The following is a 21877-nucleotide window of genomic DNA, read 5'->3' as shown; positions in this document are numbered from 1 at the left end:
CTCTTGCTGGAGGACACAGGAAAGGCTGGATCCTGTGGTTGTTGGAGGACACAGGAAAGGCTGGACCCGCTCTTGCTGGAGGACACAGGAAAGGCTGGATCCGCGGTTGCTGGAGGACACAGGAAAGGCTGGACCCCGCTCTTGCTGGAGGACACAGGAAAGGCTGGACCCCGCTCTTGCTGGAGGACACAGGAAAGGCTGGATCCGCGGTTGCTGGAGGACACAGGAAAGGCTGGATCCTGCGGTTGCTGGAGGACACAGGAAAGGCTGGATCCTGCGGTTGCTGGAGGACACAGGAAAGGCTGGACCCCGCTCTTGCTGGAGGACACAGGAAAGGCTGGATCCTGTGGTTGCTGGAGGACACAGGAAAGGCTGGACCCCGCTCTTGCTGGAGGATTTTGGAGATGGCGATGCTTTCCCTGAAATCCATGTGGCTATTTCCTCTGGATATGGGGCAACAGAAAAAAATGTCCAAGCTCTGGCCATTCAGTTCAATAATGAAGGGAAAATTAAATACAACACAATTGCTTGACAGGGACATTCCAAAGACAAGGTCATTTATAGCAAATATACTGACCTGGTTCCAAAGGAGGAAATGAATCCAGATGACCCAGACATGCAAAGGCCCGATGAGGAGACAATTAAAGAAATAACAGAAAGGACAAGAGAAACCGTGGAGAAGATAATGTCAAGGAGGGTTGCTGCAGCCATGCCAGTTCATGCAGCTCATAAGCTGGCTCCTGCTTAGTATATCCAGTACACTCCATCTCAGCAAGGAGAAGCATTCAATTCTTGAGCGAAACAAAGCATTATCTAGATGGTAGAAATACAGACAGACCCAATGGAATCCCCAAGATTCAAAATTAATTAGAAAATTCCTCAGGGACCAATGTCTCCTCCTGCACATGTAATGCACTCTCATCCTGGGAAGATGACTTCAACCAAAAAGCAGAAGTGGAAACTCCCTCAGGAGAAAGGACAGCAGTGAGTGTTCCTGGGTAGGGAGGTAGCTAGGGGTCCCACTGCTTTATTTATCCCTGGCTATTCTGCTGTTATATAGCACTGCTGTTCAGTGTTATTGGGAGTGGTGTTGCATGCCTGTGATTCCTGCACACATGAAATCAAGGAGGAGGATAACAAGTTGAAGGCTGTTCTGGACTACATAGCAAGATCCTGTCTAAAAAAAAAAAAGCCCTAAAAAAAACCCTTTGTGTTTCAGGGCCTGGTGGCACACTTGAGGCAGAGGCAGGCAAATCTCTATAGGTTTGTGGTCAGTCTGGTCTAAAAGTGAGTTTCAGGGCAGCCAGGGTTGCATAGAGAGACTCAACAAACAAACAAAAATCCTATATATGCCAACTTCCAGAGCTTCTAGAGTTAGTGTGGATCTGTAAAATAAGGGACACATTTTCTAATCCATCTTGCTTATAGGCTTGGAGTCCTACTCCATGTGTCACATTGATGGGTGAAGTCCTGGCCTCAGCATTTTAATTGTGGACCAGAGTTCCCCAAAAAGTAATAAAGCTTGAATTTTAAAAAAGAAAAAAAAGGTCAACAGACCAATGGACGGTGCAAGTGACTCTCGATAGGACCTCAAGATGAAGGCGGGGGTGGGTGGAGGGAAGGCAAGCAGGAGTAAAGTGGTCAGGGACACCGGTCTTGTGAAGATTTGGTGAATGGAGGTATTTACTTCCTACCTGGGGTCTGTGTAAGTAGATTCTCCTTACTTAAAGTCTGTGTGCTTCAGAACTGTGTGCTGATTTTTCATATGACGGTGTTTTGTGATATAAATAATACCACACAATAGGCAAAGGCTAATTTGTATTAAAATACTAATGTTTATTAAAATACCAATGTTTATTAAAATAAAAAAATCCTGAAAAAGTATTCAGATAGACAGTTAATATATCAGACTTTCATACTTATAAATGAGTATTAATTGTTTTAACTTGAAAAGTATTTAATCACATTACTGGAGATGGCTCAGCAGCTAAGAGTACTGGCTGCTCTTCTAGAGGTCCCAGGTTCAGTTCCCAGCACACACATAGCAGCTCACAACTACCTATAACTCCAGTTCCAGGGGATATGATGCCTTCTTCTGGCCTCCTTGGGCACCAAGCATGTACAAATACATGGGCATGCATGTAGGTAAGATACTCATACCCATAAAATGAAATAATATTTTAAAAGTATACAATTGTGGAATTGCATTTGTAATAACAGATTTTACCTGAGTACAAATTGCCTAAGAAAAAAAAAATCTTGTCTTTATTGTCCATCTTATTTTTATATTCTAAGTTTAGGATGTTGGGGATTGGTTCTAATGCTTTGATTTAATCAGGAATCTGCACATCCAAACACTGAAGGTCCTTGTCCCCAATTGGTTTTTTGATTGATAAATAAAGATGACAATGGCCAATAGTTGGGCAAAGGGATCTTGAGATTTGCATGGGCTAGGAAAGGAGAGAGAGAGGAGAAGAATTGCCAGGTTTCAGAGGGAGACAGATCAGATTTAGAACTGCAGAGGGAAAAATCATCGGAAATGTAGGTGAGAAGGAATGTAGCCCCTGGAAGGGCTGCCCAGAAGCGTTTTGGGCAGCAAAGACTAGAGGCCTATCCAGAAGGAACAGGACAATAAAGATAGATCATAGATTTCTAGGGTGTTGAATCAGGAGTACCAGAGGGAAAGGTGTGTTAGCCAGCAGACCATCTGAACTGCCCACCCTTTGAGATAACCAAGGAATTTCAAAAATAAGCTAGTGTGTGTGTGTGTGTGTGTGTGTTGTGTGTGTGTGTGTGTGTGTTGTGTGTGTGTGTGTGTGTGTGTGTGTGTGTCTTTCATTTATGGATCCTAAGAGTCCCTGGCAGGTGGCTAGAAGCACTTGACCTGCTGGGAGCACAAAGTGGTGTAGTTAAACTCACTGCTATAGATGGCCCCAACATGGTAGGCAAGAACTCACTATTGAGAATTATTGAGAGATTCTTTGATGAAACACACACACATGCGATTGATACAAGTCTAGGAGGAGGGGGAAAGTAGTTTCTCAGCTAGCAGAGATGAGTTGCTTGTTTCTCAAGCAAGCTGCAAGACTAGAACAAAGGAACACAGCTGCTACCAGAGAGAGCCTCAGCTCAGAGCCGCTGGGAGTCCCTGCTGTACAAAGAAGCTGGCTGGTTATGGAATCCTAAAGATTCTTCCTGCCCGCCTTCAAAGGGCATGAATGAAGGTTTATTACAATTGGTTATTGATCAAATTAATTTATAAAAAGATAGTTGTCTTTCACCTATTCAAACAAAGAGCAAAATTTCATCCTTAACTGATCTGTGCATCCTGCACAATCCATTCAAATATCTTAATAGTACTAAAATTTTGTTGTAAGATTTATATATTGCAGAATATACAGCTCTGACAAGATTCATCTGTTGGGATGCTGAACTGACCTGCTGTTCCAGCCCAGTTTCCTGATGCTGTCCAAAGACTTGCTTCCAAAACAGTCTTAGGATTGCTGTTGATTCTAGGTCATCTTGCTTCATCCAGCCTTTCAGACAGATCCAGTCAGAACTTCAGTCAAACCCTAAGCCTTCTAAGCATACAGAGAATGGATAACAGATGCTAAAGCTTGCTTTATCTTTTCTTTTCTTTTCTTTTTTTTAAAGATTTATTTATTGTTATATGTAAGTACAATGTAGCTGTCTTCAGACACACCAGAAGAGGGCGTCAGATCTCATTACAGATGGTTTTGAGCCACCATGTGGTTGCTGGGATTTGAACTCACGACCTTTGGAAGAGCAGTTGGTGCTCTTACCCGCTGAACCATTTCACCAGCCCAAAGCTTGCTTTTTCTTTCTCTCTCTTTCTTTCTCTCTCTCCCTCTTTCTTTCTTTCTTCCTTTCTTCCTTTCTTTCTGTCTTTTTTTGTTTGTTTGTTTGTTTTGGTTATTCCAGACAGGGTTTCTCTGTGTAGCCCTGGCTGTCCTGGAACTCATTCTGTAGACCAGGCTGGCCTCGAACTCAGAAATCCGCCTGCCTCTGCCTCCCAAGTGCTGGGATTAAAGGCGTGCACCACCACTGCCTGGCTTAAAGCTAGCTTTCTTAAGCCTAACCAATTTTCTAATTTTCCTGCCTCTCCTCACCCATTTAAAGAATTTTTCAGTAGGAAGAAGCCATGGACAGTTGTCAGCCCAATTCCTTGGTTTTGGGTGTCTGGTTATTCTTATTTTACAAATAGATAGGTTGTCATTTTAAAGGATAATTTGGAAATGGTCATCATTTTGAACAGGGAAGAAGTAGATAGTATAGATTACTAATTTTATTCTTTAGCAAAGCATTGTGTAGCCATAATCTTACATTAATAGAAATCTTTATAATTGACACAAAATTGAAGTTATATTTTCTTACATCGATACAGAACTTGTGTATTGATATAGAATTAAGGTTTTCATTGACATAAGTCTGTATACTGATACAAAATTTGAAATTAATATTGTTACACTTAGATAAGTATTGTGTCTATGCAACTCATTTAATAATACAAGGCTTTGGGGCTGGAGAGATGGCTCAGTACTTAAGAGTACCCACCGACTGTTCTTCCAGAGGTCCTGAGTTCTATTCCTGGAAACCACATGGTGGCTCACAATCATCTGTAATGGGATACGATGCCCTTCTCTGGTGTGTCTGAAGACAGTGACAGTGTATTCATATACATAAAATAAATAAATAAATAAATAAATAAATATTTTTTAAAAGTATATAAGGCTTTGACCCAGTCCTTCTAATAGCTGCTATTGTAAACTGTTCAGGGTGATTTAGTGTAGATTGCTCTCTGTGTGCAGGTGAAGGCAGGCACAAGATAAGGTGAGAGCCCATGATTGGGCAGTGGAAAAGGAAGGCAGGCTGAGAATTTTAGAGATGAGTACAGAGAGACATAGGGACAGAGGAGACAAGATGGAACCTATAGGAGAGGAAGAGGAGCCAGAACCACACAGTCCTGGGAGCTATAAGTATTGGGGATTTCTTAAATAGATGATTAAATAATAAGTAGGGTTCATTTGCCCCCATCTAGGTGTGTTTATATCTAGCTTGTATTTCTATCAATTGAGTTTTGAGTTCATTGTGTGGGTTTTTTGTGAGTTGAGAATTTACTGATATAAATCTGACTGATAAATTACAAGCCTCAAGATTTTGATTTTGCTGGGCGGTGGTGGCACACACCTTTAATCCCAGCACTTGGGAGGCAGAGGCAGGTGGATTTCTGAGTTCGAGGCCAGCTTGGTCTACAGAGTGAGTTGTTCCAGGACAGCCAGGACTACAGAGAGAAACCCTGTCTCGAAAAACCAAAAATAATAATAATAATAATAATAATAATTTTGATTTTACCGGGTTATGGGGATTTGTGACAGCCAACCACAGGGGGCAGATGGCTGTGAATGTGAGCAAAATCAACAGTAAGAGAAGAGATGTGCGGTCACTGCATGGGGCTAGCTCTGGAGGCAGTGAGACAGCTGGGGCCAGAGAGTAGCCAGCATTAGTGTAGGATGGTGCCTTTTAAAATATTTCCCCCAACAATTAAGTAACACAAGTTAAGAGCCATATAGTAAACTTATGGTTATGTTAGATTCTGATTTAATCACAATAAAGTGCTTTCAATATTATTCAAATAGAAATAGCTAAGATTAGTCAAGGTTTAATTTGATTACTAAGATTTAACAAATATACCTTATATCAATAGTCTTCAAAAACATCAGAAGTCCACAGAATCTGACATTTAATCATTGCATTATTATTAGAAATTTTGACTAGAGACATGTCTGCTCCTGACAGTAACCCCTTCATAGTTCAAAGAAGATACTGAGCATCTTTACCTCCAGGCAAGGTTGCTTATTGTGGCAAGGTAGCCACTGGGCTGAAAATGCCTATATTATCTGCAGACCAAATACTGTCCAGGAAGGACAAACAGATGTGATATAGTCAACTGCTACACTCTGCCAAGACAGGGTAAGCTAGTCCTTCATATTCCTTCTTCATTTCAGGGTCTGTCAGATGGCTCTGAGTCAAAAGGCTGAAGACAGGTGCTCCAACGTTTTGAGGAATAGGGGACTGTCCAGGTAGTCAACGGTCTCTACAATTTGTTCAAGTTTTGGAAGCTATGTTTTTGTGTTTCCTAAATATTCAGGTAATATTTAATTCATCCTCAGATTTCTGATGGGGTTGAAGACTACTTATAGTCTCATAGGCAAACTTAAGTTGATTAGCATTGAGAGAGTTGAGACAGAGTTAAAATGATGGTTTTCAGATGATGGTATGGGCTAAAATCAGCACACAATTCAAGCAGAGAATTATAAGCTCTTCAGTTAGGATAGATGGTAGAGTACTTTATCTAATTGACAAATATGATGGACTGGATGTTAATTGTATATCGTACTCTGTATAACATTTTACATAATTGTTATGGATATGCTCAATTTTTGCCTGAGAGAAGAGCTTTTTAAAAAAACATTTGGGCAGAAAAGGTGAGATGTTGGCCATTGGTTCTAATGTTTTGATTTAATCAGGAATCTGTATGTCCAAACACTGAAGGTCCTTGTCCCCAATTGGCTTTTGATCAATAAATAAAGATACTATCGTTATCTTATTGGCCAATGGCTGGGCAAAGGTAGATGAGGCAGGACCTTGAGATTTGTGTGGGCCAGGAATGGAGAGAGAGAAGAATCACCAGATTTCAGAGGGAGACGGATCCGATTTAGAGCTGCAGAAGGAAAATCATCTGAGACATAGGTGAGGAGAATTGCGGCCCCGAAGGGCTGCCCAGAAGGAGCAGAGCAGCAAAGACAGATCATAGAGTTAGAGGATGCTGAGTCAGGAGTACCAGAGGGAAATCTATGTTAGCCAGACGGAGGATTTGAACTGCCCAGTATTTGAGCTATCCAACACATTTCAAAAATAAGCTAATGTGCAACTATGTCTTTCATTTACGGATCCAAAGAGTTCCTGGGCAGATGGCTGAAAGCACTCGACCTGATGGGAGCACAAAGTGGTGTAGTTAAACACACCACAGCATAGAAAACAAACCCCTCTTATGTGTTTTGAATTTGTTAACCTCCAGAGAATTTTGGACAAATCTAATTACTGCCCTCTTTTCCTCTCTTACTTTCCTTTTGCTGTTTTCCTTTTCTTTTCGTTATGTGGGCTATCGCATGACCCCAGCCTGTGCTCATGACCCCAGCCTGTGAGCGCTGAGCAGACACTCCACTTTGAGCTATACCCACCCTTAATTGTCATATTTAACAAAGGAAATCAATTGCTCCAGACACACAAAAAAATTAGGGAATTGAAGATCAAAAGCTGCTTATTACACATAATTCTAACAAATTTGAGGAGGCAGAAATATCCTAATATTACACCTATGAATAACCATGCAAATATTCTAAATGTATTTGCGTATTTAATGAGTCTTGTAGATTTAAGCAACAGAAGTAATTTAAATGTATGCTTAATATCAGCATTCTATATTTCTTTTTTTTGCAAACTGTGCATCCAAACATTATCTAATTGCTTAATCATCATCTGAATATTCTACTTTAGCAAGACATAAGTCCTTGTGATTTGTAACATGGTACAGAGTTCCTGAAGCTGAACCATTCTAAGCAGATGTCCCTTATCATCTTGTTTAGCTGAAGACAGTTTTAGATACATCACTGTGGACTTAAAGCAAGTTTTAGAAACACTGGGGATTTATTGAACTCATAAAAATCAATGTAAAAATATTGAATCATAAGGTATTTGGCCCTGACCTTGAACAAACTAAAGAACTATGCTCACTTTACCTTTTATGTAACAAAGTAATTTTAAAGACACTTAATCAAGACAAAAAAAAATCCTCTTTTATTTAGAATGAAAGCCCCTCATCTCTCTTATCTGTTAGATGGGCTATTATGCAAATATACTTTTTAGTGTTAACAAGAAGAAGCACAGCTTAATAACTATTTTCTTTCTTTTAGATACTTTGACTGCTTATCTGGCCTGTATTCCTAGAGGGAACCTACAACTAAATACTTCATAAAAAGCAATTAATCTTTAAAGTTTCATGAGAGAAGAAAAACAAGAAGCAAAAGAAAAGAAAAAAATGTGAGGTATTCAGGTTCAAAAATACAAAATCATTTTTAAAAAAGGCTAATTATGTTTCCTTTGCAAGAGAGGAAAGAGTTTTCGAAATAGAAAAATAAATACTCCACATAGACACACAAAAGAACACGACATGCGGTTGGTTTCAACATCATTTGAGTCTTGACAATTTTATCAAGCCATACAATTACAATGTCAGCTCTTATTAATCTCCAAGTACAAAAAACAGAGCAGGCCTTATTTCTGAGGTTAGACAAAAGTTTTACTCTTTAAGACAAGCAAGACAACAATGTTTTCATGAGTTTCTTCGTTCTTTTGTTCTGATCCACTTCCTGAATGAACAATCTTGTTCCTGTCAGAATTTCTCCAAATGGCAATAGCATTTCAAATTCTCTCAGAAAAAACTGTGCCATCTGAAAAACTAAGGGTATCTATTATCATACATGCAAACTCTAACAGTGAAGGAGGCAGGTGTTAGGCTGGAGTGGGCAGGGCTGTGTGAGACATTAGACACCCAAATGGCCTATGAGGTATTTGGCGTGGTGTCTTGGGAGTCTGGCACAAGACCAACTGTTGCTGATCCAAAGATGGATAAAATCTTCCAGTTCAGTGCAGCTGGAATGAAACAGAGCATTTCTCAGGAAAACAAAGACAAAGACTGGGGATGAGCCCTTATAAGGGCTTTCCAAGTAACCCATGGAGACGTTTATTCAAACTCTGAACACAGATTCTCTCCCTACCAAATTTTGCTCTTATAAATAAATACTTAAAATGCTGGTTAGTCAGGTACACATATGAAAGAACTAGAACACAAGCTTACCAAATAATAAAATCATTTGTTAGCTTTATGTCGCTACATGATGCCCAAGGGAAATGCTTTAGAAGCAAGCAGATTTATTTTGGCTCATGGTTTCATCTCTGTGGGCCTGAGGGGAAGCCAGCTATCATGCTAGAAAAGCATAGCAGAAGAAAGCCCCTCACCTCATGGTGGTAGAGTGGGAAGGGGACAGAGAGAAAATGAGGCTTTAAGGACAGAACAGACCCTTGAAGGTATATCCTCACGACCCTCTTCCCTACCAAGCTCCACCTTCTACTAGCCCATTCAGCTGTAAACTCACCAATGAACTGATTCATTGAGGTTAACACCTCTCAAAAGCACCACAGGCTGGAACCAAGGCATCTGCACATGAGCATGAGGTGAGGGTGGCAGGCTCCAAACTATGTGAAACACAAGTCCGGTTCCATAAAGGAAGTACGTTCTCTTCCAACATGGGTGGCATACATCTGCATTTAGAAGGCTCCTTGGGAAGCTGAAACTGGCTGAAGCATAGGGGTTTGAAAACAACCTAGGCTATGAAATGACATGCTGTCTCAAAGAAGGAGGAGGAGGATGGGGAGAAAGATGAGGAGGAGGAGGAGAAAGAAGAGGAAGAGGAGAAGAGGAGAAAGAAACCTAAGGAACCACATTCCTCTGAGAACAAAATAAACCTAACCCTGAAGGATTTCAGTGAAATTGACCAATTCAATTCAGCATCTGCATATGGAGACACAAAAGGTCTCAGATGTGTACACTGTTAGCAAGTTGAGGATCCTGATCCAAAGCCATAAAAACTCAAATGGATTTGTTAAGCTCCTATTCATTTTTAAAATTGCATTTGTTCTCTCTCTGTGTCTCCCTCCCTTTCCTTCTCCCTGTACCTTCCTCTCTCTCTGTCTCCATCTGTCTCTCTGTCTCTGTCTCTCTGTCTCTGTCTCTCTGTCTCTCTGTCTCTCTGTCTGTCTCTGTCTGTCTCTGTCTCTGTCTCTGTCTCTGTCTCTGTCTCTCTCTCTCTCTCTCTCTCTCTCTCTCTGTGTGTGTGTGTGTGTGTGTGTGTTTGCTAGCTCCAAATCTCCAAATGTGACCATGTAACCTGGAGTGACTACAGAAACCAGGAAAGTAAAAGAGGGGCCCTGGGGTGGGGAAAGAGGAACAATGGAGAGGGCCATAGCAGGGTTCAAGTAATTTGAAAGCAGAAATGGAGAAACTGGGAGGCAGGGCTTTAATTAGGGAGGGATAAGGAAATTACTATGAAAAATAACAGCAAGAATGTCTGAAAAAGTCATAAGGAATCAAAATGTTATCTCCCTACCTAAAATTGCATGTCATACATTTAAGTCAGAGTATGCATATGCATATATAGTTTAAATGAATATTTCCCATCTGGGTGGACAGTGCTCTCCCAAAGACTGATAGACTATGTAACAAAACCCCAACAGAAGGCATCAGTAGCTTCCTTTTGAGTTGTTGGTCAGGATTGTCCAAGAGACTCCCAAAACAGGCTATTGCTGTTGCCTTTGGTAGCCTCCCACAGATGAGGGTAAGCCCCTATTGCTGAGACACCATGCACTTTGCACACAGGACCCAGGGGATCTGAATAGGTCTGAATTGAAAGCCTTGTCCCTGAGAACTAGCTTTCGTGGTCCCAGAAGGCAACAAGCAAGCTTCCAAGAGCCAGAAGCATCCAGTAGTCCTACCCACGTATGACACCTCTGGATTAAAAAATGGCAATCATAGCACAATATTCCCAAGGGTACAACACTGGTATGCATCCCCTGGCTCTAACTAACAGCTCTCTAACTTAAGGCCTCTTCAACAAGAGAGAAATAATGCTTGGTTCTGGGAAACACCCAACTTCCACAAGCTAGTGAGGTCATGGATCTTTCTTTTAAAGATTTATTTATTTATTATATATAAGTACACTGTAGCTATCTTCAGACACTCCAGAAGAGGGCATCAGATCTTGTTATGGATGGTTGTGAGCCACCATGTGGTTGCTGGGATTTGAACTCAGGACCTCCAGAATAGCAGTCAGTGCTCTTACCCGCTGAGCCATCTCTCCAGCCTGTAGTCATGGATCTTAAAGGAGAGTTACTACTGTCAGTTTACTAAACCAGAATAATTCCTAACTACATTCTAAGTACTTGTCCATAGACCTGAATAGAAGAGCTCCCACTGAAGAAGTGTCTCGTTGCAACAGAGATCATTACAAGAAATCAAACTGAGGAAAATACAGAGGTTGTGTGGCCTTGTGGTGCTCAGACCCAGCTGATACAACACAACGCCTGCACCTAATACCCAGGGACCATGGCAGAAGACAAGGGGGGAATGATCATAAAATTCAAAGGGACAGAGAGTTGGCTGTGAGATTTTTGACTATCGGAAATGTTTGAAAAGTTATACACATGAAGTCTAATTAACATGGCTTCTTAAACAAGACCTGAACCAATAGACGACGTAACAGGAGAGAGATGTTTCTTTGGCCCTCAGATAAAGATCTACAGAGCATAAGAAATAGCCTTTCTCAGGGAAGAACGCTCAGATTTGCTATCTAGTACAAAGTGGTCAGCCTTGAAATCCTATGCATATGACTTCATAATGACTGAGCAGGTTGTGTTTATATATTTAGGGATGTGTGTGTGCGTGTGTGTGTGTGTGTGTGTGTGTGTGTGTGTGTAAAACAACAAAGAAATAGAACCCATGAATTTGAGAAAAAACAAAGAGGTTGCAAGGGAATGATTGGATAGAAGAAAGAAAAGGGGGAACAATGTAATTATATTTTAATTTTTGAAATGTATGTTTTCTTTGGTTGGGTGGCTTCTAAAGATAGAGTCTTTCAGTGTAGCCCTGCTTATCCTGGAACTCATTCATAGAGCAGGCTGACTTTGAACTCAGAGATCATCCTGCCTCTGCCTCCTAAGCACTGGGACTAAAGCCATGCACCACAACCACTTGGCTAAATGTGTGCATTTTTAAAAAAGTAAAGCTGGGCAGTGGTGGTACACATATTTAATCAGGTGGAACTCTATGAGTTTGAGGCCAGCCTGGTCTACAAAGTTGGTTCCAGGATAGTCAGGGCAACACAGAGAAACTCTGACTTGAAAAATCTAAATAAATAATTTTAAAAAATCTCTCAAAAAGAGAAGTGAAGCTAGTCAGGCACTATAATATGGCCCTGGAATCCCAGCCAGTGGGAGGTTAAGGCAGGAGTTTAAGGTTACCCTGGATAACATATCATTTTCTGTCTCAAAAAAAAAAAAATACAAGACAGAAAAAAAAGCAGAGATAGTTCTCTGATTAGATACTACAGGACTTCCTACTGGACAGGACAGAAGACTGGAGGAGTGACAAAGTGGGGCCTGAGGAAGAGGCAGTAGTCAATCAGCCTGGTAGCCAGGGAAGGTGGGAGGTCTTGGGCATTGTTTGGTAGTTTTTATTGTGCTTGTCAAAATTGTGAGATAATGTTTTCATTTGTTTTGTTGTGTTGGATTTGGTTTCATTTTATCCAACAAGCATAGCAATCTTGCCTGGTTTTATTGTTTTGTAAGATGGCTACCGTCCAGCAGGCCATCAGGATTGCCTGTGGTACCTCGTGCCTGTCCTTAACACCCTGACTGAACTGTAGTGTCAGATTCACATGGAGATCTTAAAATATGTTCTTTCTTTGAAAATTTTACACACACACACACACACACACACACATATAGAGTGTATTTTTTCTCCACCTATGGATCATGATCCCCACAGGTGGCATATCAGATATCCTGCACACCAGATATTTACATTACTATTTATAATAGTAGCAAAATTGCAGGTATGAAGTAGCAATGAAATAATTTCATTGTTAGGGGTCACCACAAACACGAGGTACTGTATTAAGGGGTCACAGCACTAGGAAAGCTGACAAAGGCTGATGCACACCTTCCCCGCTCCTTTAGTTCTTCCTGGACTGCTTCAGCACATTCCTCTTCCAGTGTCACACTGCCTCTTCCTCCTCCCCCTCCTCCTTCCTTTCCTCCTACCTCTGCTCCTCCCGTTTCTCCCCTCCTCCCCAATCCTCCTCCTTCCAATAACCCACTGAGTCCAACTCATGCTGGCAATATGTGGATAACTGTTTGGAAATTGACTGAGCGGGCAAGCTGCTGGGGATCACGTTCCTCGGGAAAACTGATTCTCAGGAGCTCCAGCGCCAATACCTTCTCATCTAAGGAACAAAGCCTTGAGAGTTCCTCTCTCATTCATGGAAATTTGACTGGCTTGACCCTGTGTAGGTCTTGAGCAAGCAACCAGAGCTGTTGTGAGTTTGTGAGGTAACAGTCATGTCAGATACAGAAGTCTTAACAGCACCTCCCCTGTCCTCTGGCTCCTTCGTCCGTCCCTTCTACCTCCTTTTCCAAGATGTTCCCTAAGCCTTTCACGGGAAGACTTGCTACAGACCAGTCACTTATTCTCAGCACTGTTGTGAGGCTGGAGGAGCCTTGGGGAGCAGGCCCGGAGAAGAGTGTGGTCGGGGTGTGAACAAGCCCCAGATATCTGGTCATGAGTTCAGCAGGAGTAGGATTGCCACACCCCCCAACCCTAAGCCTGTATCTCCCAGTGTACATAGACCTGTGCCCCCATCTTTGTCCCATCGGAGGAGGTCATACAGCCAGGTTAGACTTCCTCTCCCTGAATAAGGTCAAATCTAGCAAGCTCCTGGAATTCTTTGTTATGCAAATGAGGCATCTCCAGCAACTCGAGTTCAGTGCAAAGGGGTATACTCTCTTTGATAGCCCGTACTCAGCCTCCAAAGGTTTAAATAGTCTTTGCTCCTCCCAATTAAACCAATTAGCTGCTTAATGATGTTTTCTCCCATTAAGTCTGTTTCTGGTCGAGCTCACTCAAGGCCTGCTGCCTCCATCACAACCAGCCTGTGTTGCAGCCTCGGTTTCTCTCTCAACCCAAGCAGAGAAGGAATGGTACCCGACATGAGTCTCTGCATTAACCTCTGCCTAACTGCTTCTCTGACCAAGGCTGAGGGCAGCACATCTATGTGATTAAACAAAAATATTGAGAAGTCAGTGTGACACCATGGCCATTTAGCAAAACAACACCTGCAAGTTCCTTCTCTTCCTCCTGACCTCCCCTATCACTCTCAGATTTCCAGAGCTGTCTTTGTCTTCTTGAGGATGCTCTTGCCAAATGATGCTACTTCTGCTACTAAAAACTGAGGGCAGCCCTGAATTCTAAGCATGAAGGTGGAGGTTTAATAGACAGAAATTATGTTCACAGTCATGCTGGAGAGTCGAGGTCGGCTTGGGCTATATGAGGCTTTAAGAAGATCTGGAGGGTTCTGTTTTGGTCTTGTTTTGGTTTTGCCTGCACTGGCAACACACAGTATGATCCCAACACTTGTCCTGTGGAGGAGGATTTGGAGTTTAAAATAGAATTCTTTCCTCTAGCAAGTGTGTCTAGCCTTTGGCACAGCAACATAACATTTTCATCTACAAGGTTCATGCTCAAGTGCTACATAATAGAATTGCAAAGAGCTGTAAAAAAATCCTATCGTAATTAAAGCTTACAGTTTTGTGTTATGCCCTATTCTTAGCTGTCATATGATGAAATATGGTCTGCTGGCTACAGACTGGATGAGCCTGCCAGTTTCCAAACGAGTTAGACTTAGAACCAAAATGAATGGTCTTCTATTTAAATTTAGGTTTTTCTTTTCAATAACATTGATACAAAAGGCAAATAATTGCTTCTTAACATAATAACCTAACAGTAAAGTAACAACAGAAATGCTAAATATATTAGTGTAGAACCTTATGGTAGACAATTAACAAGCCATTTAAAGTGTTTTCAAATAATACTTCAAGACAAGGAAAATACTTTCAATAATGTGTAAATATATGAATTTAGCCTAATTTTATATTAAGAGAAAACATGATGTCTGTGTAGAGAAAAAAACTTAGAAGCTGGGACATGGTTCAGTCAGTACAGTGTTTACTATACACTCAAGAAGACCTGGGTTCTGAAACACACACACACACACACACACACACACACACACAAACACACACACATACAAACATGTCAAACACACATACATATGCACACACACTTTAAAAATGAGGGATTTAAGGTAATTTTATTTTCTTTATTTTTTACATGTTCCAATGAAAACACATTAATATTGTTTTTATAAACAGGAAATAAAATATTAACAAAATGTCAGTGGTCACTTTACAATATTTTTATACCAATTTAGTATGTAACAGAGTCTTAGCACTGAAGTTCCAATTATAAAGTGACACTATGAATATGGTTAACTAAAGGAAAAGACATTAAAAACAACTTGCAAATAATTACTTTTTCATTTCAATTGTTATTTCAAAATGTGGTTACCAAGTCATCTAGAGTTACTTTGCAGAGAACCCAGCCTGTTGTGTTCAAGCACTGACTCTCCTGTGTTCATCTCATGGTTACTTTTCCCTCTCTTCATCTGCCTATCCTTCTGAGATTTTCCCACTGTGTATCCGCTCCTTTTCAAATAATGTTTCCTGTAAGCTTCTATCAAGACTCTAACTTCTGCCAGGCAGTGGTGGCGCACACCTTTAATCCCAGCACTTGGGAGGCAGAGGCAGGCGGATTTCTGAGTTCAAGGCCAGCCTGGTTTACAGAGTGAGTACCAGGACAGCCAGGGCTACACAGAGAAACCCTGTCTTGAAAAAAAACAAAACAAAACAAAAAAAAGATTCTAACTTCTATCAAGCATATTAGTACCATACTTGAATCTGATTGGTGGAACCAAATACCTTTTTATTCAACTTGAAAGTTACTAAAAGCTTCCATTGTACAGGCACTAGGGTAAAATAAACTTTAGATAGACATCCTCAGTTATGTTGAGGTAGATCTTGCTCAATACCTCAGAACCTATGACTGCCAGGATGGTTCAGTCTCCTTTATAGACATTACTACAACCATCACTGGCTCATTCACACACACTCATGCCCACATTGCATGTTTGCTGAGTCTGCCCCTGCCTCTGATACTGTACTAACAGGGTCCTTTGATGAGGTCCGATACTGTAGTAACAGGGTCCTTTGATGAACTCTTGATACTGTAGTAGTAAGGTCCTTTGATGAACACTGAAACTTTAGTAACAGGGTTCTTTGATGAATTCTTGATACTGTAGTAACAGAGTCCTTTGATGAACTGTAATAGTGTAGTAACAGGGTCCTTTGATGAACTGTAATAGTGTAGTAACAGGGTCCTTTGATGAACTGTGATACTGTAGTAGTAAGGTCCTTTGATGAACACTGAAACTTTAGTAACAGGGTCCTTTGATGAACTCTTGATACTGTAGTAACAGAGTCCTTTGATGAACTCTTGATACTGTAGTAATAAGGTCCTTTGATGAACACTGAAACTTTATTAACAGGGTCTTTTGATGAACTGTAATAGTATAGTAACAGGGTCCTTTGATGAGGTCTGATACTGTAGTAACAGATCGTTTTGATGAACTAAACCTTGTTTCAGTTCAGGTCCCATATCCTCACTTGTTAACATTTCCCCATGTGTTTTAAAGATCCTGTCCACTTTGCAGTTACTACACAGCTAGAATAAAAATGTCTGCAGTAGAATGGTAGTCGTGTGTACATGACATCTGTGTGTATAACAGACATGTATGGAGGTCAGAGGACGACAGCTTTGTGGAGTTAGTTCTCTCATTCTGCCTTTACAGAATTAAGCTCGGCTCACCAGGATTGCACTGCAACTACAGGTAAAGTGTGCTTTTGCCCACTGAGCCATCTTCCCAGCCCCACATTTGATATTCCTATATCACTGGAGCACTAATTTCTTATGTGGCTTTCATATGTAGTATCTTAAACAAAGACCTACAAAACAAACAACAAAACACCTTTGTGAGGTCTTACTAATGCCTACTAAAATCTCATGAGCTCTGGAAGTTTTGAGCTTAGCCTGTCACCATTGATGTGTGCTGTCCACAGACACGGTGATAATGAGGACACAGATCACCCGACGGCGTGAGGTCAGAAACTTTTGTCTCCATCGAAACCTAAGGATTGAGAAAGTCATCATACTCCAGGCACTGGGGTATATTGCTATACTTAGTTTATGTTTGTTCCCCTAGAGTTCATGAGATAGAAATTTGGTAACCAGTTGGGTAGTGTTGGCATGCTGAGACCTTTAAAACACGGGGCCTGGGGGAAGGTAATTAGGTCATGGAGGCTCTTCCATCATGAGTGAATTTGTGCTTTCTAAAAGAGGGTCAGGTTTGTCATGTGTACAATTGTTCCCTTGAGGCCAGTCGTCTTTTAGACTCTTGACATTTCCCTGCTTTAATGCTTTCTTTCTCGTGGAATTTCGTCCTCAGTCACACATTCCCACCATGATGTCATCTGCCATGTTTGATGCAACAGCAATAATCTAATCTCCTGTCTTTAATAACATCAGGAACCCATGCTGCAAGTCAGATATTTTCTCACCAAAGTCCAAAATGGAGTAAGACTTACACCAAGCAAGTTGTCTTTCTTGGCCACCATCCCACTGGGAGGACCTGTTGGTTGTTCTGGCCCCTTTTCCCGGAAGCTTCTTTTAATTTTAGGATGGCTCATAACACACAGTATTGTGGACTCTGAGACGAGGGGTTTGAAGCAGTGTTCATTGGTGCTACACGGCAGAGGGGCACATGCAGTGTAAAGTGCAAAACGTGGGCTCAGAGCCAAAGCTGCAGTGGTGCTGGGAAGGCCACCCAGATGAGTATGCCCAGAAGCACCCCGATTCCGTCTGCTTTTGATCTTGACTGAAGTTTTGACAACTACACTTCCAGAAGTCTTTCACTGTTGCCGATTTATCTCAACCTCCACATTTACTTACATGAACGCATATGGGATATAGCCCATAGTGTGAGAGCTGTCTTATAGCTATAACGTAGTTACAGTGTTCCCACTCAATGTGCATCCCTTGGGATTCTTAGTCCCCATGGATCCTGTCTCTACCTTCTAACCTGAATCTGGTTACAGTGCGAGTTCTTTCTTCACAGCCTTGAATGGGGCTGACTCACTTTCCTTCCAGCCCCCTCTGGTATTGTCCCCCTGCCTCATGTACTCCTGGTGCCAAGTATGTGTCCTTCATTCAGTCCCCTTGGTATATTAGTCTCCTCTTAATCACAAAGCCTGGCACCTGTCCTGCTGTTCTCTCTACCCACAATGCTCCTCCTATCATCCCTTGATTGTTCCTGGTTAATTTTCTCAGACCTCATCTCAAACAACAACAACAACAACAACAACAACAACAACAAAAAGTCAAGAAAGGCGTTCTTGACCACGGAGTATCTCCTGCGTGTCATTCAGCTGTGTGACGCCAGGGGCATTTCCCTCATGGCACCTAGTGGTGTATGTGTTTAGTGGACATTCATCTTTCTTCCTGGGATGGAACTCCAGGACACAGAGGATCCAGACTGATGGATTTTGCTCCCCTTTGTATTCCTCATAACACAGAGCCTGGAATGTCACAGCGGCCAATAGACTGCATCCCTTGCTTGCCTTCGTCTATCATTCAATTAATATTTATGGTGTATTTGCTGTGTGCCAGGCACTGTGCTACAAGCTGGACAATACACTAAGATGAGAACCAGTGTTGCTGCTCTCATATCTCTTATAGTGTGAAAGAGGAAGCAGGTATGACATTTCCACAGAAAACAGACTTTAACTACTGAGGCAAATACGCGGCTAAGACACACAGAGGTATGAGCACTTAAGAGGGCTGATGACCGTGTGTGTGTGTGTGTGTGTGTGTGTGTGTGTGTATGTGTGTGATATATCCATGTGGGCCTGTGTGTGTGTGTGTGTGTGTGTGTGTGTGTGTGTGTGTGAAAATGCATACATGCTTGCATGGAGGTCAGAAGTCAACCTCAGGTATCCTCCATTTTATCTTTTGAGACCAAGTCTTTCACTGAACCTGGAGCTCACTGATTTGTCTGGGTGGCCACTGAGCTCCAGGAGTGTGCCTCTGTGTCCCCAGAGTTGGGGACCACTCTGCCCAGCTTGAACATGCCTGATGAGGGAACCCAAATCCAGGCACTCCTGCTGTGTGGCAGGCGCTTTACCTCTAAGCCATCTTTCCTGCCTCTAAAAATACCTTTGAGTTGTATCATAAAACACACGACTCACCCATCTAAGTTATACATAGTCATGGCTTTTAGTGTAGTCAGAGATGTATAGTTACTGAACTTTCCAAAGACACTTTCATTACTCACTCACTCTTCAAAGCACTTCATACCCCTGCACCAGCGGCTCTCAACCTTCCTGATGCTGTGAGCCTTTAATACAGCTCCCAGGTGCTGACTCCAACCATAAAGTATTTTCGTTGCTACTTCATAACTGCAACTTGGCTACTGTTGTGAATCACAATGTAAACATCGGTGTTCTCCAATGGACTTAGGTGACCCTGGGAAGGACTGCCTAACCCCAAAGGGGTTGTGACCCATGGCTTGAGAATTACTGCCTTAGACTGACACCTGGATCTTGGCCCAGGGTAATGACGAATCCACTTTCCATCTCTGTGGACTCACCTCTTCTGAGCATCCCATATTTATGGAATTTACAATATTTCCAATTTTGTGATTGGCTCTTTTCATTTAGTGTATTTTCAAAGGCTTATTCAACACGTAGCTTGATTTCTCTCCCTCACCACCCTGTCTGTCTCTTCAGTCTCACGTAGCCTAGGGTGGCCTCAGGTTCACTACGTAGCTGACAATGATCTATGTCAAGCTCCCAAGTGCTGAGCTTCCCAGCTTCCCAGCTTCCACTTCTTTTTAGCGCTGAGGGGCTACACAGAGAAACCCTGTCTTGAAAAACAACAACAACAACAACAAAATTCCATTTTATCATATGGAGCTTGGGGTTTTTGGTTGTTTGCTTTTGTTTTGGTTTCCACAGCCAGAAACAGGAAGCAGTTGCACTTTAAAAAAATCATACCCGGCAGTAGTGGCCCATGCCTTTACTCCCAGCACTTGGGAGGCAGAGACAGGCAGATTTCTGAGTTCAAGGCTAGCCTGGTCTACAGAGTGAGTTCCAGGACAGCCAGGGCTACACAGAGAAACCCTGTCTGGAAAAACGGAAAAAAAAAAAAAAAAAAAAAAAAAAAAAAAAGCCAAATTCAGTTTGATTCAGTTTGTAATGTTTCTAGAAAAAGATGAGTGTAAGTAAATGTTGGCTGAGCCTTACAAGGATGGCAGTCAGGTTGAGAAAGCTGCTTTTTATGACTGAATGTATTCACTCAGCTCACTAGTCTATTTAGCATTTCTCACTCACAAACGGAAGTGATTCTATTTTGGCATCCTCCCTCTTTCTCTTGTTGGGTCTCTACTGACTTGCTGTGCTAAGTTATGCAAGTTACTTTAACTGTTGACTTAACTCCCCATGCTCTGTGAAATGAGCCCAGTCCAGCCTGCTTGTTTGCCAAGGCTGTTTGGAGACAATTTTTCATATGATATGCATCATCAGCTCCCACAGAAGGCAGAAGGAATTTGACATGTGGGGGTTGTCTGGGACTCAATCCAAAATTAGTGCTCATCTGGAAGAAACATGGATGGCTGGTGCTTGCTTGCTGGCCTTATTTGTTTTCACTTATGGCTTTCCCTCTAAGGAACTTTGCAAAATTTATCACTTTAGTGATTTTTTTTTTTACTATTTAAGGCTGGCTTTTTCTTTTGTAAAAGGACTGAAGTGGGAAACGCTTTCTGATGCCTTCTGTTAGTTAACTGTTTATCAAAAAGAGTAATTTGTCTGACCTTGTTTGGTAACCTGGGGAAGGATTATCTCTAACATCCAAAATTTGTCCCTCCCCTCCCTTTCTTCTCCCCCTTCCCTCCCCTCCCCTCCCCCTTCCTTCCCCTCCCCTTCCTATCCCTCTCCCCTCCTCTCTGTTCCCTTAACCTCTCCCAAGACTGGCTTCTCTAGGCCCCTGCTTGGAATGTGAAATCCAACCAGATTTATCATTCACGTGCTCACGCAATATGCTTTTGTGCGATTTGCAAAAGAACATCACAAATCCTTTCAAACGCTTCCTGGCTGACAGTTGCAATAGTAGGTCAGAAGAATGTGTGCACACCAAGAGCAGCAAAAACAGGAGCAGAGGTTTCCACTATGTGGGACAGTCTGGAGACTGTCACTGGGCTGAGAGGAGAGATAGAACTTTTAAAGGTGGGGCAGGAAACAGCATGTCAACCTTCCCAGCTGGATTCCTCAGACCCCAGACCACAGTCACCAGAGGTGTGAGGAGCAGCTGTAAAAACTAAACTTGCACAACTACGAGGGAGATTTTGCACGGAGGATGACACGGAATCTGTTCTTGGCAATTTAAGCAACTGGAAGACAATAAAGGCCTTGGCAAAGTGCACACTTACAACTAGAAAATGCAGAAAGAAAGGATTGGCAAGAGGAGAGAGTTCATTCACGCCTAGAGACAATGCAAGAGGGTGGTCCACAGGTCCAATCGAGGCAAAGGGAATGAAAAAGAGATGACTAAATGCTTCATCGGGCCCTGATAGGTGTGGGGACGACAGTGGGAACACCGCTTGGGACAGGGCTCCTTACTCCGAGGGGCACCAGGAGGAGCCAGAGTTATAAACACCTCCTCCAGTGACGCCAGGTGGTCGGCCTCCCCTTCCGATTAGCTACTCTGGCCGCCAATCCTGCAGGAGGCGGCGCTGTCCCGGCCGCTCGGGGCTCCGAGTGCGGCCGGCGCGGGCAAGGAGCCGGGACTTCGGGCGCCGCCGCAGAGGTAGGCAGGTGGGCAGAGCGCGGGATCCAGCGTCCTCGGGGACCGAGCCTCCCGGGTCCCTTACCCTGGGGACCACGGCGTCCTTGGTCGCCGGCGAGGAACTGGGCGGCGGGGCAGGCGGAGTGGGACGGGGATGCAGCGCAGGACTCCTCA

General features: G+C 42.5%; 2 protein-coding genes and 1 long non-coding RNA gene across 4 annotated transcripts in view; 1 reads left to right on the top strand and 2 right to left on the bottom strand.

Annotated features, from left to right (window-relative positions):
• LOC116080452 overlaps positions 1 to 801 on the bottom strand; it is a 1020-nt gene extending 219 nt beyond the window's left edge. The window contains exons 1-2 of the mRNA XM_031356810.1: positions 578 to 801; positions 18 to 443 (exon numbers count right to left, since the gene is read on the bottom strand). Coding sequence (XP_031212670.1) covers positions 18 to 443; positions 578 to 711 — 560 coding nt within the window. The 5' untranslated portion in view covers positions 712 to 801. The remainder of the gene's footprint in view (positions 1 to 17; positions 444 to 577) is intronic.
• A 14906-nt stretch (positions 802 to 15707) lies between these two features.
• LOC116080825 lies at positions 15708 to 21871 on the bottom strand. Its single transcript, XR_004114624.1, has 2 exons — positions 21348 to 21871; positions 15708 to 16994 (listed from the first exon to the last, which is right to left on the bottom strand). It is a non-coding gene; the product is annotated as an uncharacterized LOC116080825 (long non-coding RNA).
• The window catches only part of Plekhh2 (pleckstrin homology, MyTH4 and FERM domain containing H2), a 106210-nt gene continuing 106033 nt past the window's right edge, over positions 21701 to 21877 (top strand). The window contains exon 1 of one of the 2 annotated variants that reach the window (XM_031357432.1): positions 21701 to 21724. The gene's annotated coding sequence lies outside the window, so the exon portion shown is untranslated. The remainder of the gene's footprint in view (positions 21725 to 21877) is intronic. The other variant, XM_031357430.1, reaches the window with a different exon arrangement.

This window comes from Mastomys coucha, unplaced genomic scaffold, assembly GCF_008632895.1.
Source record: "Mastomys coucha isolate ucsf_1 unplaced genomic scaffold, UCSF_Mcou_1 pScaffold6, whole genome shotgun sequence".
Lineage (NCBI taxonomy): Eukaryota > Metazoa > Chordata > Mammalia > Rodentia > Muridae > Mastomys > Mastomys coucha.
Note: the sequence above shows the minus strand (reverse complement) of the source record. Positions and strands in the feature narration are given on the sequence as shown.